General features: G+C 36.9%; 1 protein-coding gene across 4 annotated transcripts in view; it reads right to left on the bottom strand.

Moving 5' to 3' along the window:
• The window catches only part of LOC120532965 (fibrillin-2), a 142,372-nt gene that overhangs the window by 14,723 nt on the left and 108,932 nt on the right, over window positions 1-18,717 (bottom strand). For all 4 annotated transcript variants that reach the window (XM_039759489.1, XM_039759491.1, XM_039759492.1 and 1 more), the window contains 7 exons: window positions 13,061-13,183; window positions 12,785-12,916; window positions 4,793-4,918; window positions 4,324-4,530; window positions 3,330-3,455; window positions 1,268-1,390; window positions 718-834 (listed from right to left, as the gene is read on the bottom strand). In XM_039759489.1, the coding sequence (XP_039615423.1) occupies window positions 718-834; window positions 1,268-1,390; window positions 3,330-3,455; window positions 4,324-4,530; window positions 4,793-4,918; window positions 12,785-12,916; window positions 13,061-13,183 (954 nt within the window). The remainder of the gene's footprint in view (window positions 1-717; window positions 835-1,267; window positions 1,391-3,329; window positions 3,456-4,323; window positions 4,531-4,792; window positions 4,919-12,784; window positions 12,917-13,060; window positions 13,184-18,717) is intronic.

Here is an 18,717-nt window from a genome sequence, read left to right as displayed (position 1 = left end):
AAGACATTCTAGAGGTATGTACAAAGTTTTTACTTTTGACATATCAAATGACTTTATTTGGCAACGTGAACTGTGTCCTTTTGACAAAACTTTAAAAAGATCAACCACAAGATTACCACAAGGGGGAGACAGACACCCTTATGTTGGAAATGGAATTCCTGAGTAAACACCATACCTAAATAATCTTTATCTTCATTAAATAATAATAGGCCTTCAAAAGCACAAGCACCCTCCCCAGTCTGGCAAATCCTGCAGCTCAAATAATACTAAACTAGCCAGTCTGGTGAATTCCAAGAGGCATGCAGGTAATCATCTTTTCCTGGCCTATAGAATGCCAAGGATTACAAAGTGCCATGTTTGCTATTCTGAAGCCTGTATTTCAAAAAATGCAATGCCAAAGTTCTTAAACTTGATATACTGATGACGTCCTACATACTTTACACTTGATTGTATGTACTAGTAAATTTTAATAATTTTCTTAAGAAAGCAGGTATTGCAATGCCCAGCCTTACATGCTTTTAAAGGCAAATCAATTTTTCCCAAAGCCATCAGGGGCATACAAGTACAGCTGTCAACTTACCTGAAGCAAAACCTTAACATTTAACATCAAAGTATGAGTGAGAGACGCACAAAGAGCAGAGCAGATGGCTCAGCATCTAAGCTTTAGAATATTTAGTCTGAGTAGGTTTGTAAATGAAAAAATAATTGGTGACCTACCAATACAGGCTGTGTGATGCTGAGTAAATCCAGATGGACATTTACAGGTAAAGCCTCCAATAGTGTTGACACAGAGGAACTGGCAGTTGTGTTGTTTGGTCTGACACTCATCGAGATCTGATAGATATTAGAAATATACCATTAGGACTTTATACACTACAGGGAAGCGAGCTCAGAAGTTCTTCAAGACACATTGTAAAAGGACTGTAATTCTGCAGTCCACCACTCAGTAAGCTAGTTTATGTCAAGCATGTCCCATTTTCAGCTCTCTCTCACTTCTATGGTACTACTTTTAAGGTTGATGACATTCTGTTTATTACAGTATCTTCCATAGCAGAGACAAAGCAAGCCACTGCATTTTCCCATTTCACTCAGGTTTCTTTTGTTATCTGTGAAATTCTAAATGTCACACCCACCACATACTGTACTGGTGCGTTTCTCTTTCTAACCTTCTTTTAAGTTCTAGTTAGGTGCCTTCATAAACTTACTAGTTTTCTTACATAATGATTCATGAACTACATTTGGAGCAGTAAAAGAGTATAGACTGTACCTCTGCAAGTTTTCCCATCATCCTGCAAAATATAGCCATGAGGGCATGAACAAAGATAGCTGCCCTCTATATTCTTACAGATAAAACTGCATGGCTTTGGAGACTGAAGACATTCATTCATATCTAAAATCACAAAAGATTAAATGACTAACAACATTAATGTAGAATATTGAATTTAATGCAACAGGTTGATTACTTTATTAAAATGGCAAAAAGACTACAGGACTACAGTGTATATCAGAAAATGAACAGTCTGGTCATTGTAGTTTCAATACATTAACTGTACACATAGGTGTTAAAAAATAGAGTGATAGGCAAAGATGATTGCCTGATTCACATTTTTAGCAAGGGACGCTTACAACAACTGATCGTTCTCTGTGCACTGTGGCAAAATAATCCAGTACTATAACGACATGACAGTTTTCACTCATATTCTCAAGGACAGGGGAATAAGTGGATTAGCTAATCTAAATATGCCCCAGTGTGGCTGAGGGTGTGTGTGTTTATGTGTCCTGAGATAATCTGCTGCCCTGTTCAGAATGTTTCCTGTTTTGTGCCCTGTGCTACCAAGATGGGCTCTGCCCCTTGCTTTCCACAAAAAGGTTTAAGAAGGTGCACGTATATATGTACGCATTTATCAGACAAGCTTTGAACAACTGTTAAATATATAATAATTAAGACTGTGTTTCAATTTGTATCAGATAACAGAGGACTGCCCAAATTGATTACAGCATAAGAAAATATTTTAAGATACTTATCAACTCCCTAACAACACGCCGACTATAGAAGCTTACTGGAAAACATGACCATTAGGGACGACACCATGAGCATATCATAGATTCTCTCCCATGGATAGAATGACAAATTTAATTATCTCTGAGAACATCCATGTAGAGCCACTGCTGTTAGAAATGAAGAGAAGCAAGCTGGGGTGGGCTGTGCATGTAGGGAGGTTGCCTACTATTAAGAAAACCAAGGTTCACACTCTTGACCCATGGGAATAATTATCATCATTCACGTGGGCACACATATGTGATTGTAGAGATGGATGCTTTTAAACAACAGATAAAATTAAACTGTCTGTTTACTGTAATGTAGGTGTAATGGTTTTGGTCAATGAAAATTGAGAGGTAAATGACTATGGGTACAAAAGAGGAACAGGGACTGGAAGGAAAGTCTTGCTCTTCTATCATTTCATGTCAAGAAATAAATAGTGGAGCAAGCAAAGAGATTTTTGATCCCTTTTGCCTAGACCCCTGACTCAGTTACTAGCTGAATGCTTTCTTTGTGGAGTCTGTATGTGCTCCCAATATCCACACAAGTCTCCTCTTTAAAAACCTATACTAAATCTGAAGGACAAGCTGTCCAACATTAATCTGAGCTGTCCGTTTGTGCATATTTGAAACGTACTGGTATGCTACCTTGCACATACTGCTTACACACAGTCCTATAATTACAGCTGGCTACATTTAGCAATGATTTATGCAATAGTGAATAAATGCAGGACAGAACTAAAACTTTCAAATATGATGTGCATTACAGCAACAATCCAGTTTACCCAAAACATATACGCATTGTTGAAACTGTGGTGAAAAAACCCTGCAGAAGATATCATATTACAGAATTTAGAACATTCCCTCTCTATATGATTTTGTGTCCAGATTGGGTAATGCAAAACATCTTGAATCTTCATCAAAAAATAAATGGTTTAGGTATTTAGAAATGTGTAAGATTTATTATAAGGGGACAGGAGAAGTCCAAGATGATGAAACAATGCTAAATAATATCATCATCTGAAGTAAAACTATTTTTTAAACAATCGTAGCTTCTTAGATTCCCTGAAACAGTATAATAACTGATTTGAAAGAATATCACTTTTCATCAAGTTCTAGCTCATTAGACTGAGATTTCTACAGTTATTAAAATAAAGCAACAGATTAGGAGCAATCGAAATATATGTAATCAAATTAGTTAACAGTTACTGTATTTTTGTTAATACCATAATAGTGTACAGCCTTGCAAGTCTACAAATACAGATGTGTGACATTTGCACATTCCTCACCCACACACGTGGTCCCAGTCAAATCCATGACATAGCCCAGCTGGCAAAGGCACCTAAAGGAGCCTATGGTATTGATGCATTGTCCATTTTTGCACAGATTGCTCATAACTTTGCATTCATTTATATCTAAGGAACAAAATGATAAATAAATGTTGCAGTGAGATAGGGAAAACAATATATAAGGAACAGTTTTGTAGACCATTAATAATTAATTACTAGAGTATATCTAATTCATAGGGAAAATAAAACAATAAATGCCCTGATTAATGAATCTATGTATTGTTCACATTGGTTGCTGTGAAAATTCATATTCATGTTAATATGAATATTTACCTGAACGGTTTATTAACTGGAAACACTAATTTTTGAATCTTTGTAAATCTTTGCTTAATGAAATGATAAGAATGATGAAGGATCTTTTAAGAAATTTTACAAATTAGGAAAACCATTTAGTCCATCAAGTTTGATTAGCTAATAGCTAAACTGTCTCAGTACCTCATGCAGACATTTCTTAAAGACTGTCAAGGTTTCTACTTCAGCTACATGTCTTGGTAGTCTGTTCTAGATTCTCACAACACTTTGCAAAGAAGTGCCTCCTGGCTTTAGCCTTAAATTTCTACTTGTGATCTCGAGTATGTGAATAACCGTTAAATTGAAAGAATCCTGCTACATTTGCATAATTTCTGCTGGTCTTAATCCAGAGATTAGTAAGAGTAGCAACTTCATCACTGATACAGGCAAAGGAATTTTTTAATTAATTGTTAATTATGTAAATGGCCTTTTAAAGTGTATTTGTGTCCAAATAAATGATGCATTTGTTAATCCTCTGATGTATCTAGACACTAGATACACAGAAAACTTTACTTAGTACACAGTATCAGAAAAAACATTCAGGGAAATGAATAATACAGCAATGATACAACACTTCATTAGTTCATTTGATACACTTAAAAAATATATGATATGGAGAGTAACATTAAAAACATGTTCTCACCTTTGTCACCTATGCTGTATCCAGGACCATGAGGACATAGCTTCTTATAATGCCCAGTTCCAAGCAGTGGGCAGAGTTCACATTGGTTTCCCCAGCCCTTCCCACCACTGCAGCAACATTCGGATTTTGTAGACAAATTTCGACTGCTGAAAGACATCTGGCACATGGTGTGCAAAACTTCAGTGAAGCAAAACCCTTGTCTGTGGTCTGTTGATGCACAAAGACAACAGCGTTACTGTTCAACTGAGTGTAAAATAACAATAGCAATGTAGCCTGCACAATCCAAATCTGGACTGCCTACTATACCATTCACACTCTTGATTTTAGTTCAGTATATTGTAATGCTTATAGCAGAAAAAAGACCCTGACATTTATTAAGAATAAAACTGTTGCAGAAACATAGTAATGTTTATTATATGTACACATGCACACACATTCATATACACAAATAGCATAACATAGTATTTACCGATGCAATTTGTGCCAGTTGCTGCTAATTTAAAGCCCTCATTGCAGTCACATGCATAGCTGCCATGTGTGTTCAGGCAGTGACCATTTTCACAAACTCCAGGTTTTGTGTAACATTCATTCTCATCTTGAAAAAAAAATACAGAAAAACTGGTTAAACAGTACACCAAGACAATGCTTCTCAAAAAAATATATATGTCTAAAGAACCATTAATACTGACATACAATCATATGATACTCATTACAGAATAACTACAGCTCAGCCTATCTAAGCAGTATTACAAACTCACTTTTATTCACTAACACATACACCTAATTATACCAGGCGAATGTAGATTTGCCCATAAATCCTTTATGCACCTGTTTGCTGTATTAGAGAACACCAGGTTAGTCATGAAAAATATGCAAATGGGAAGAATTTGCAAACTCCATGCTGGCAGTCAATGTGGCAGGAATCAAAGGTCCCTAGATTTTTGAGACAGTAGTATTAAACCACCATGATATCTAAAGGGACATAGAAAATGAACAGAAATAAGGCATTCAATTTCTGTTCCTTAATCTTACTGAGCATTTTTACCACTGTGGGGAATAAAGCGGCCTCTTTTTGTTGTGAATGTTGAATTTAGGTTATTAATAATAACAATAATAATACATTTTATTTATATAACGCCTTTCCCATGCTCAAGGCGCTTCACAGAGTCTTAGAAAAAAAGCAACAGGGTATATGTAACCCATCCATCCATCCATCCATTTTCTAACCCGCTGAACCCGAATACAGGGTCACGGGGGAGCCAATCCCAGCCAACACAGGGCACAAGGCAGGAACCAATCCTGGGCAGGGTGCCAACCCACCGCAGGGTACTATATGTAACTTTGGATGCAAACGTTTTCCTGAATAGAGCAATGAAACAGATAACAAAGCATTACATAGATTAAAGAACAATAAACCAGAGTAAAATGCTAAATTCAATCTAAAAGACCTAACAAATAAAAAAATTTGTGATATAACAGACACACAAATTATTCTGAGCACCTGGACAGAGAGGTAAACTGAAAGAAAGGGCAGAATGTTAAGTTAAGTTAAAAGCCTTCCTAAATTGATCAGTTTTCAGTTGTCTCTCTATTATCCTGGAATGCAAAAGCAAGGCTAAGATACGTGATCTTCTCTCGGAAGACATTTAAAAGACTCGCAAGACAAAAGGACCGTAGACATGAGGCTTGGTGCCAAGAGATTGTCCCAGGGCCATGGAACATGAGATTCTTGCATGACACTCCCTACTTACAACCAATATCATACAGGAGCACATGCATCAAAAAACAGTCAGTCGTGTAAAAGCACGTAGTGCACACACATCCTGTGCTCTCAACACATATAAAGCATATAAGGACAATACGGAGAATAGACACCCAAAGGCATTGGAGAGAAAAAAAGGCAGATAGATTATGAAACCAGTAAAATTCTAAAGTATTATAGCGTCCCAGCTAGGTTGCGGCCTTTTTGGTTTTAAGTAACTGTTCGGTCCGATTGACGGAGAGCGGAGTACAGCACGGAAAACTGATAGTGGGGTATTGATTGATGCGGTAAGGGGGGACGGGGGATGAGGGATTGGAGAGGGTGCTAGAAATTTGTATTTGGGGTTACGAAGTCAGCGATTATTCAAGAAAAACTTTTGTGACACTTTATCATGTCAGTTGCTACAGTATCAAAAAAAAAGAAAAGATCGCATTACTGCAAAACAAAAGGTGATTAACCATCAGAACCAGGTGTAATTGAAAAAAGAGCAGGACAAATCAAGGTCAGAAATAAAAGGCAAAGAGTAGAGTCTTTTCGCATTCGCATCATTCTTATGCACAAAATGTGAATTTACACAATAATAGACCATATGCTATGAGAATCTGTGATCCCGCAACAGTTAAAGCAACGACAAGTTGAATTTCAAAGAATACACAATTTGGTCAGGTGTATATTGATGATCACAGAGAAGCGATGCAAATTTTAACAGGCAAAAAGAAAGGCAATGTATATATTCCGTGAATAACATTACACACCAAAGGAGATTGTGATATGCCATTCGTATTAAAATGTTTACAGTTTACTGTGAGAATAGCTTTTGTTATAACAATCAATAAATCACAGGGACAAACAGAAAAAATTGCATTATTTATTAGAGAAACAAACAATATTCACTCACGGGCAGTTATACTTGCATTGTCACAATGTGTCTCCAAAAAATATTGTTTTTAATGAAGCTTTAAAGTAAAAGTGCAAATAATGAAATTGAAACAATTCCAAAGGGAAAAAAAAATTAAATTGTATATCTGATTAACCAAATACAGGGGTTGGCGAGTGAAAAGAATGAATGGAGTCAGCTAGAATAGCTAGCTGTTCAGTTAGACGTCCAGATGGTGTGCTAGATCCTTTGCAATTTTAACTGATTGCATTTTTTACATTGAGAAAAACATTTAAAGTTAGTATTCCTATTACTCACAAAGAGCTCACCCATACAAAGCCAAGAATGAGAAGGGTTGTTTACGTTCTCTACAGAAGCATCATCCTAATTTCTCTGGTCAAGAAACATTTAGTCTTTAGCTCCCCATAACACCTAAAATAAAATTTTCAAAGTACTACCTGTACCAAAACCACAGATGGCACGCAGACATGTGACAACAACAACCATCAATACTGGTAGATACAAAGCACTTAAGGAAAAATAGTGATAGTTAACAAACCCATTATACGAAATCCCCAATTATTTTCTTCTCAGAAATCCTCATCATCATTAATTAAATCAGGAGGGATCAATAATAAAAGTTCTAACTTTAACGTTACGGGTCAACAACATTCAGCATTGCTGTTCATTAGTATTATCATAACATTGGTCAACCAGATAAATACTATCAATACAGACAAATAAATAATACGCCCGAATACAATACAATGCAGTTGCTGAATTTGCTAATTTGAAAAAAGTAAAGCAACAGTTTTTGCACATTATATTTTACTAATAGTTAGCATTAATTATATAATATATACAGTTACATAAATATAAATAAATGTATTTTATAATATAACACTCTATCCAAGGTGCATTTTGTGTTCATATTTAGTTATACATTGGTTATGGCATTCGGGCACAGCCAAAGAAGCAGTGTTCTTGTGCAACTGTTGTACATTTCAGCTTTTGAATACTAATCTTTTGTATTTATGTTGGTTTCATTGTTTTTATCAAATAAAACTAGTTTTGATATACGCAAACCTGTTTATTTCTTAACAGTAACTTTGAACATGAACTATAAAATGATACCGGAACATATATAATTGAGATGGCACGGTGGCGCAGTGATAGTGCTGCTGCCTTGCCGTAAGGAGACCTGGGTTTGCTTCCCGGGTCCTCCCTGCGTGGAGTTTGCATGTTCTCCCCATGTCTGCGTGGCTTTGCTCCGGTTCCTGCCTTGTGCACTTTGTTGGCTGGGATTGGCTCCAGCAGACTCCCGTGACCCTGTGTTAGGATACAGTATAGCGGGTTGGACAATGACTGACAAGTATAATTGACAACCTAAAAGGTTATAGCTAAGCTACTCGGTGAGGTGCATTTTTTTAAAACATTTATAAGACAATTGTTAAAATATTATGCTTTACTGACATGTTCATTTTAACATAATATCATTAATTTAACAAAGAATGAAAAAGTTTAGTTCAATTTATATAAAAATGTCATGTTGTTTCAGAATATATTAATTTAGTGCATTAAGCATAATTAATTTATTTTTGATAAAAATTTTATTATGTGAAACCCATGTACATATTTTTTTTTTTATTTTAATGTGATATGCCATTTTTTTCAGTGTAGTTTTTGATAATGTTTAGAGGTCTTGAAATTGCTCTGATGTGGAGAATATGTGTCCATCATTTATACTAACAATAATTAAATAATACCTGGCACCAACAAGCACGAGAAGAAACCATACAATCCATCAAGCTCAATTGTTTAGCTAACAGCTAAGCTGTCCCAATATCTGATCTAGATACTTCTTAAAGATTGTCAATGTTTCTCTTTCTGCTTCAGCTACATGACTCAGTAGTTTGTTCCAAATTCCCACCACTGTTTTTCTTTTCTGCACAGCTTTAAGTGCTGCTCTGTCTTTCTTGTAGCCTGGTGACCAGAACATGCACACGGTACTCCCGTCTCACTAGTGTGTTATATAGTATATTGATTTTTGTCCAGCAGTTTTATCAATATAAAACAACATTTTATTTGCATTTTTAATTGCTCGTGCACATTGCTTAGTTTATGAAAATGTTGTGTCAACACGAACATCTAAATTTCTTTTTCAGTAATTACTTTCTTTATGACAGTGTCTCCGATCTTGCATTTATAATTGACATACCCTTTGCCCACATGTAGCACTTTAAACTTTTCTATATTAAATTCCATTTTCTAGGTATTTGTCCAGTTGTGAAGCTTTTTGAAGTCTTTCTGAATTGTTTTTACTGCCTCCTCAGTGTCTGCCATTACTCCAATTTTAGTATAATCTACAAATTTCACAAGTTTACTAACTATCAAAAATCTATGTAGTTAATGTAAATCAGGAAAAGTAACAATCTAAGGACAAACCCCTGAGGGACTCCACTAATGATCTCGCTCCATGTAGAGAAATCTCTTCTTATCTGTACTCTTTGTCTCCTGCCGATTACCAACTTCAAATCCACTTTTGGAGGTTACCTCTGAGGCCAGCAACCTGTTTTAGAATTACTGTAGTCTTCAGTGTGGGGCTGCATCAAATAACTTTTCAAGGTCTAAGTTAATTATGTTGTATGCTTTGCTTCTGTCAACTATTGCAGTTACCTGTTCAAAAAAATTTCATTTTTGGTTTGGCAAAATCTTTCTCTCATAAACTCATGTTGTCAGTTATTTAGTATGTTATTTTCATAAAGGTGCTTTTCTAATTTAATTTGTGTTGTAGTTTCCATAATTTTGCATGGCACAGAAGTAATATTATTGTTTTTTAATTCAACACCATCCAGCCTCTGCTCCTTAGGGACAAGCTGACAGAGATGGGAGTAGATTCACACCTGGTTGCATGGATCGTGGACTATCTTGCAGACAGACCTCAGTATGTGCGTCTCCGGAACTTCAGGTCTGACATTGTGGTCAGCAACACAGGAACGCCGCAGGGGACTGTCCTTTCTCTGGTCCTGTTCTGCCTATATACATCAGACTTCCAATACAACTCGGAGTCCTGCCACATGCAAAAGTTTGCTGATGACTCTGCTATCGTGGGCTGCATCAGGAGTGGGGAGGAGGAGGAGTGTAGGAAATTAATCAAGGACTTTGTTAAATGGTGCAACTCAAACCACCTACAACTGAACACCAGCAAAACCAAGTAGCTGGTGGTGGATTTTAGGAGGCCCAGGGCCCTCCCGGACCCCGTGATCATCAGAGTTGGCTGTGTGAAGAGGGTGCAGACCCATAAATACCTGGGAGTGCAGCTGGATGATAAATTGGACTAATCTGCCAATACTGATGCTCTGTGTAAGAAAGGACAGAGCCGACTATACTTCCTTAGAAGGCTGGTGTCCTTTAACATCTGCAGTAAGATGCTGCAGATGTTCTATCAGACGCTTGTGGCCAGCGCCCTCTTCTACGTGGTGGTGTGCTGGAGAAGCAGCATAAAGAAGAGGGACGCCTCATGTCTGGACAAACTGGTGAGGAAGGCAGGCTCTATTGTAGGCACAGAGCTGGACAGTTTGACATCTGTGGCAGAGCAATGGGCGCTGAGCAGGCTGCTCTCATTCATGGAGAATCCATTGCATCCACTGAACAGGATCATCTCCAGACAGAGGAGCAGCTTCAGCGACAGACTTTTGTCACTGTCCTGCTCCACTGACAGACTGAGGAGATCGTTCCTCCCCCATACTATGCGACACTTCAATTCAACCCGGTGGGTAAACGTTAACATTATACAAAGTTATTGTCTGTCTGTTATACCTTCGTTGTTATCACTCTTTAATTTAATATTTTTCTTTATCAGTATGCTGCTGCTGGAGTATGTGAATTTCCCCTTGGGATTAATAAAGCATCTATCTATCTATCTATCTAATTACCAGGATTTCTTTGCTTTCAGAAAATGATGTCATTACATAAATTATTTATATTGTTAAAGTCTGCTTTTGGAAAAAGGCTGCAGACAGCAAATTTGCAAACAGTTATTTAATATATTTTCATTTTAGTGGTTAAAAAATGTGCAGTCAATATTAACACATTCTTTGAGCAGAGAAATTTCTACCATGATTTATAGAAGAGTCAAAATTACCCTAGAAATCTGCCTCCCCATATAATTCATAGAATTTCAAATCTACAGTTTTCCAGATTTATGTTCTAAATGAACTATTAATCAAGTGCTAATTATGCCTTTTAATCTAATTCCTTCTTTAATTTGACCTATTCCTATTGTTTCTGAAATCTGTAGTTGAATTAAATAAGAAGTTTGTCTTATCAAATATAATTTTAATGGACATAATTCTAATTTTACCACCCAACTACTATTGTTCAAGCAGTGGCAGCTCTGGTATTAACTATTAATATAAATATTTATTTACTCCCTGTTTCCCCATTACTTTGATCTTTTTCAGTGAGTTTTAGAATGTTATATTATTCTGTTTTAAAGATTTTGTTAAATCCAAAACAGCAAATTTATAAATACTGGAAGTTAACAAATCTGATATAAATGTCAATTGTTTGATTGACCTAATACATAAGTAACATTAAATTTCCCTTCCCACCACAAAAGCAAGCATACGAAACAGAAAGATGAAAGTGTAAATAAATAAAAAGGAAACAAAAAGGTATATTAAATATTGCAGAGTGTAGGCCAATAGTGTTAAAGTGGCTAGGAGGTTTACAGAAATTAAGTGTAGCCAATGAACACTTTAAAGAGGTGAGCTTGTTATTGTTAAAGGGCTTTTATATAGTACAAAAGTTGAATGTTCCTTGTGTCTTACATTTTTAACACATCATCTTTATTTTCCAGTGTAACATTGAAAAAGGGCCAGAATTCCTCCAAATGAGCAAAATGAGATGTAAAGCTAGCAGTGCTCAGATTACTGCTAAGAGATGATGAGATTGTGCAGGGGTCCTGACTGAATTCTATAGCACCTGAGTATTAGACATCTTAAACAGCTGACTATATAATAAATAATATATTCTGAAGATCCTTACAATTCACAAAGTAGACTGCAGGTACCCAAACATTCCACAACTACTATTGCCTTCTGTGTCTTACATCAGTGGCAGTGTCTTAGAAAACAGAGCACTATAATCCTATCAAGATTTGCTGAAATTAGCCATAGAAATCTGTAGGACCTACACAATCAGTTTGGATAATAGGGAAAAGTCGTCACGTTCTTCATTAAATGCTTACCTCTTTTAAATATGCTTGACCAATCATATTAAAAATGTTAAAAGTAAATGCTGTGTGCGATCTGTAATCAACTAAATTCCCTACTTTTTAGTTTTTCATTTTAACAAATTGTCTTGAATAATAGCCCATTTATGCAATTAACTATTATCCAGAATATGTATGTACCATAAATCCAACTTTTATTACTAAAAAATACAAAATCTCCTAAATATGATGATTTATGTCCCTTTTATTAAACTCTTCCTAATATAAATGAGTGTTGGAATACTGTGATAAAACATTAAAGCTTTTTCCAGCTGAACACACTGAAACGTTAACGCTGATTATAGAGTGCTTTTAAACATGCCATCAAACCCTTTATTTTCTATACATCTTTCTTCAAGGAACAGCTACAACCTCTACCACAACTAGAAGGCATCCCATAACCGTAACATTATGTATAGTGCTATAGACTAATATCATAAACATCATGTAGGTCTGTAAATAGGGATGGTCTCTTTTTGGTTCAGTCTTCAAATACACAGGCTGCTACTGAGAACAGATATGTAGAGGGGTTGAAAAAGATCCTCACCTTGGCATCTTTCTCCATCTGGACTGTTGATCATTCCAGGTGGGCAAACACACAGAAAAGTTCCAATCAGGTTCTTACAAATCATGCCTCTATATTCACAGTTGTGAAATCCCTCTGTGCATTCATCCAGATCTAAAAGAGAGATAACAGGCATGCTTTAGGTGTCATAACTACAGTATAATGATGCATTAAAAAGTTTTTTGACAGAATAAAAGAAACCAGACGTAGCCTTGATTGATTTGTGGGCAATATTTATACATTTCTTGAATTTCTTACCTCTGCACATCTGCCTGTCCTCACGCAGGATATAACCTACAGGGCAGATACACTCGTAGCTTCCATAGGTATTGATGCATCGGAAGGCACACAATAAGGGATTGTAAGTACATTCATTAATATCTGCAAGTACAAACTTGTTATTGGCACAGTGCATTATCTGTCAACAAAATGAGATTTCCTTAAAGACACACAACTTCAACACTTGAGGGCTGACATATTTTACTCTTCCCAGTGTTTCCATGTTTCAGCATATGTATTCCATTTTTGCCTCAGGTTTGATTAAGCCATGAATCTGATTTTGACACAACTACCAGAATGACTGGTTCCCTTTCAACTAATTACCAAGAGTACATTATAAGTAAGTATCAGTATGTTTAAAAAGGTTAGAGCAAATCATGCAACAGATTTATGGAGCACAGATGGTTTTCAGCTCTTTATAAGGTTGTTGTTACAAATAATCATCTGTGAGAGATTACATTAATAAATAATCTTCATATGAAAAAGATCTTTACTTCTGAAAAAACACCTATGACATGTGTGTCAAATAATATAGTAGGACTGTGCAGATTCACTTCATCTCATAGGTGATAACCTAGGGTCTTATGGCCACCTGGAAGGCCATGTATGGTTGATCTACAGCAATATACCTGTATACAATATATACATTAATACAGGTTTTTATTACTGGTAACACACATCATACAGCTATAGGACAGTGCTATCCAAGAACCAACAGTTTAATGGTCAGGGGCCAGCCTTACAACATGCTTAATCCCACTTTGGAGTAATTGCCCATCCATCCCATCAAGCATATGGCACAAGGCAGGAACAATCCCTTGACAGAGTGCCACTCCAAAGCAGGGTGAACACAAGCACACTAAGGCCCATTTAACAATGGCAATTCACCTAACCTGCAAGTCACTTGACTGTGAGAATAAACCAGAGAAGCCAGAGGAAACCCACATGGATACACGGATGTATTGTATTGAGCCCCTTCTTTTTGACACCCACTGCACACCGAACCTACCTGGAAAGGGGTCTCTTTTTGAACTACCTTCCTCAAGGTTTCTTCTATTTTTTCCCTACAATGGTTTTTTTGGGAGTTTTTCCTTGTCTTCTTAGAGAGTCAAGGCTGGAGGGCTGTCAAGAGGCACTTCTTGTGTAATTTTGGGCTATACGAAAATTAATTGTATTGTATTGTATTGTATTGTACAGGGAGAAAATATGCAAACAGTGAACACACAGGATGTGATTCCAATCTCATTAGTTGTGCCATTAATGTGCTACAGTACTGCCCCACAGTAAAAAAAAATAAGATATCTGAATGTGATGTATGATGCATATCAGGAATTGGCAATTGAAATTCTGGACAACCACACCACATGTAAGTTTTATCTAAGTCCACAATTTTGTTGCATTATTAAATTTACAAAATCATCACTAATGTGTGATGATGTTTTTTCAGAATGGTTGGTTTTCCTACTTCATAGTCTATAGTACATATTGCCCTAAATAAAGCATGATTCTTGTTAATATCAATTCAATTTATAATAGCAATTAGAATGTGTCTTGAAAGTTTTCTCATACTAGTGGTGCTCCGATCCATCAGCCGCTGATTTAAATTGGATGATTTGCAGTATGAAAGACTCAATCGGTGATTAGTAAATTGGTTGGTTACAAAAGATTACCTTTTTAAACCCTGCTATTTTAAGCTTTATGGCAATTTAGTTGTAGTGCTCCTTTACGCAAGGTATTATGGTAGTTAATTTAGCACACATTTTTATTTTTTTGCTGCAAAGTTCCTGTAAAAAGGCAACAGTAAGGCAGACCTTACCAATGAAAGAAAAGCTTGGTATATTAGCCTTTACATTAAAGACAGTGGAGTAATAAATTCAGGAAAAGGAATTAGAGGAGTTGTCCTGTGCAAGAAAATAAGACCCCCATGACCCTGTGTTAGGAAGTAGCGGGTTGGGAGATGATGAGCTGAGCTTCTATATGTCTGGTCATTCAGGAACTTAGTGTGCAAGAACTTAATGAGTTCAGACCTATTTGTTTTGTCCATTAAATAAAATGGAAATTGCTTGTCTCACTCTGGATAGTCAGCAAGCTTTTCGTTAGTACAGCAGTTCACATTTTCAATTCGAAAAAGAAAAGATACATAAGAATTGTAAATTGCTCCTTAGTAAATAATAAGTACTTTGTAAGTAAGTCTGCATCCCTATTACTTGCCCAGAGAGTTTGGAAACATCATTTTTGTTATTATTTACATTTTTTTCTCGTGCGGACGTGGCGATAGCGAGTGACATTATCCACTCCGCTGTTGCTAAACTACAAACACAACAACCCAAAGCGCTTGTGCTAATCTCTGGAGATTTTAACCATGTGACGCTGGACAAAACATTACCTGCCTTCTCCCAGTATGTGGATTGTAACACCCGGGGAAATAGAATTATTGACCTACTTTATGCAAATGTTCAGGACGCATACAGTGCCACCTCGCTGCCTGCACTTGGGAAAGCAGATCACCTGAGGCCACAGTTCTGCCGCGCCCTCAACCCTCTGCAGTTTGCATACCAGGAGAAGGTGGGAGCGGAGGATGCCATCATCTATTTGCTACACCGATCCCTCTCCCACTTGGACAGAGGCAGTGGTGCTTTAAGAATTATGTTTCTGGACTTCTCTAGCGCCTTGAACACCATCCAACATCTGCTCCTTAGGGACAAGCTGGCAGAGATGGGAGTAGATTCATACCTGGTGGCATGGATCGTGGACTGTCTTACAGACAGACCTCAGTATGTGCGTCTCGGGAACTGCAGGTCTGAAATTGTGGTCAGCAGGACAGGATCGCCGCAGGGGACTGTACTTTCTCTGGTCCTGTTCAGCCTATATACATCGGACTTCTAATACAACTCGAGTCCTGCCACGTGCAAAAGTTCGCTGATGACACTGCTATCGTGGGCTGCATCAGGAGTGGGTCGGAGGAGGATTATAGGAACCTAATCAAGGACTTTGTTAAACGGTGTGACTCAAACCACCTACAACTGTGGATTTTAGGAGGACCAGGCCCCACATGGACCCCGTGATCATCAGAGGTGACTGTGTGCAGAGGGTGAAGACCTATAAATACCTGGGAGTGCAGCTGGATGATAAATTGGACTGGATTACCAATACTGATGCTCTGTGCAAGGGAGGACAGAGCCGACTATAATTCCTTAGAAGACTGGCGTCTTTCAACATCTGCAATAAGATTCTGCAGATGCTCTATCAGACTGTTGTGGCGAGTGCCCTCTTCTACACGGAGGTGTGCTGGGGAGGCAGCATTAAGAAGAGGGAAGCCTCACGCCTGGACAAACTGGTGAGGAAGGCAGGCACTATGTAGGCACGGAGCTGGGCAGTTTGACATCTGTGGCAGAGCAACGGGCACTGTGCAGGCTGCTGTCAATCATGGAGAATCCACTGCATCCACTGAACAGGATCATCTCCAGACAGAGGTGTAGCTTCAGTGACAGACTGCTGTCACCGTCCTGCTCCACTGACAGAGTGAGGAGATCGTTCCTCCCCCACACAATGCGACTCTTCAATTCCACCCGGGGGGGTAAACGTTAACATTATTCAAGTTATTGTCTGTTATACCTGCCTTGCACTCTCCACCTTGCATTTTTCTAACTTGCACAGCATTTTTATCACTCTTTAATTAATATTGTTTTTATCAGTATGCTGCTGCTGGAGTATGTGAATTTCCCCTTGGGATTAATAAAGTATCTATCTATCTATCTATCTATCTAATTACCAGGATTTCTTTGCTTTCAGGAAATGATGTCATTACATAAATTATTTATATTGTTAAAGTCTGCTTTTGGAAAAAGGCTGCAGACAGCAAATTTGCATTGTTTTTGCATTGTTGCACAAATTAATATTGTTTTTATCAGTATGCTGCTGCTGGAGTATGTGAATTTCCCCTTGGGGATTAAAAAAGTATCTATCTATCTATCTATCTATCATCTTTCTTTGTGTCTTTCTCTCTATCTATCTATCTATCTATCTATCTAATAGGCTTAAAAGTAAAATCTGTCTATTTTACCTGTAAACTTATTATTTGTTTGTGTGTGTCATACAGTATAAGTTTGGTATGAAAATAATCCTGCATAATTGAAATGGTAATCCATTAGGAATGTTTAGCTGGTAAACTGTAAAAAATAAAACACCTGTATATAGTAAATGTATATTAAACAGCAAAAAAGCTGTATTGTAATTAATGATTACAATTAATAAAACCTACAAGTGCATGTATTTTTACATCTAGGCAGTGTTTAACTGCCAATATCAATTAATTAATCAACGTGAAAAGTGTTTTTTAAATTAAGCTTTGTTTCAGATATGTACATTACAGAAGAAATGAAGCAATATGACCGCCTGCAATTGTGAGAAGCATTTTATTTTCTTTAATGCCTGATACATAAGGGCAAAATATTTTCTGTAGATATTTTATTAGTAAAAAAGTATGTATTTTAAGATCATTTTATTTATTTTATTGTTGTTATAGTCACTGAACAATAGCCTGCATAATTTCATTTTGTTAATAAAAAATGAACAGATATCACCTTTTGCCAATAATTTAATTACAAAAACATCAGAGTTAACAGTTTAATATAGAACATAAAGCTTCTATATGGGGTGGCAGTGGTAGCACTGCTCCTTCACAGTAAGGAGACCCGGGTTCGCTTCCCAGGTCCTCCCTGCGTGGAATTTACATGTTCTACCTGTGTCTGCGTGGGATTCCTCCGTGTGCTCCTGTTTCCTCCCACAGTCCAAAGACATGCAGGTTAGGTACATTGATGATACTAAATTGTCCCTAGTGTGTGCTTGGTGTGTGGGTGTGTGTGTGTGTGTACCTTGCGGGGGGCTGGCATCCTGCCTGGGGATTTGCGCCCTGTGTTGGCTGGGATTGGCTCCAGCAGACCCCCATGACCCTGTGTTAGGAAGTAGCGGGTTGGGAGATGATGAGATGAGCTTCTATATGTCTGGTCATTCAGGAACTTAGTGTGACAGAAATAAAGAAAAAATAATCGAAATAACATGGAACATGAAGCATCACTATTTCATTCTCTTTATAAATACTGGAAAACTTACACTATATTTTTGGCATTCTATATTAACACAGAATGTGGTAACATTAAAACAATATGAATACCTTTTATGTAAAGAGAAAATGTTTGTTTCACATTAGTGTTATAATTATCACCTGATTAATTTTTCAAGCCTAGTGTTGTTATTTTATTATTAGACTACTATTATTTTATACTCTCCATATGTGTCCATATTTTTAATTCTTGCAGCCCTTTGTTTCACCCTGAAAATGTGACTTCCCAGTTTACCCTGTAATTATGTAGAGTATGTCAGCTCCAACGTTTATACACCACACTTTGTACTTCCATAGAACAGCATTACTGTATACTTAAAAGTGTCACACACACTGGAAAAAAGTGAATATTACAAACTTAATAATGATCATACTGTAGTACAAACATAGAATTATACATTTCCGTACACATAAAACTATACATATCATTAATAATGTTTTTCACTGTATATATATTATTAAACATGCTTTTAATAGACAACAACAAACAAGCCCATTTTCTAATTTCTTCCTC

This window comes from Polypterus senegalus, chromosome 7 (genome assembly GCF_016835505.1).
Source record: "Polypterus senegalus isolate Bchr_013 chromosome 7, ASM1683550v1, whole genome shotgun sequence".
Classification (NCBI taxonomy): domain Eukaryota; kingdom Metazoa; phylum Chordata; class Cladistia; order Polypteriformes; family Polypteridae; genus Polypterus; species Polypterus senegalus.
This window is presented reverse-complemented; position numbering and strand designations above follow the sequence as displayed.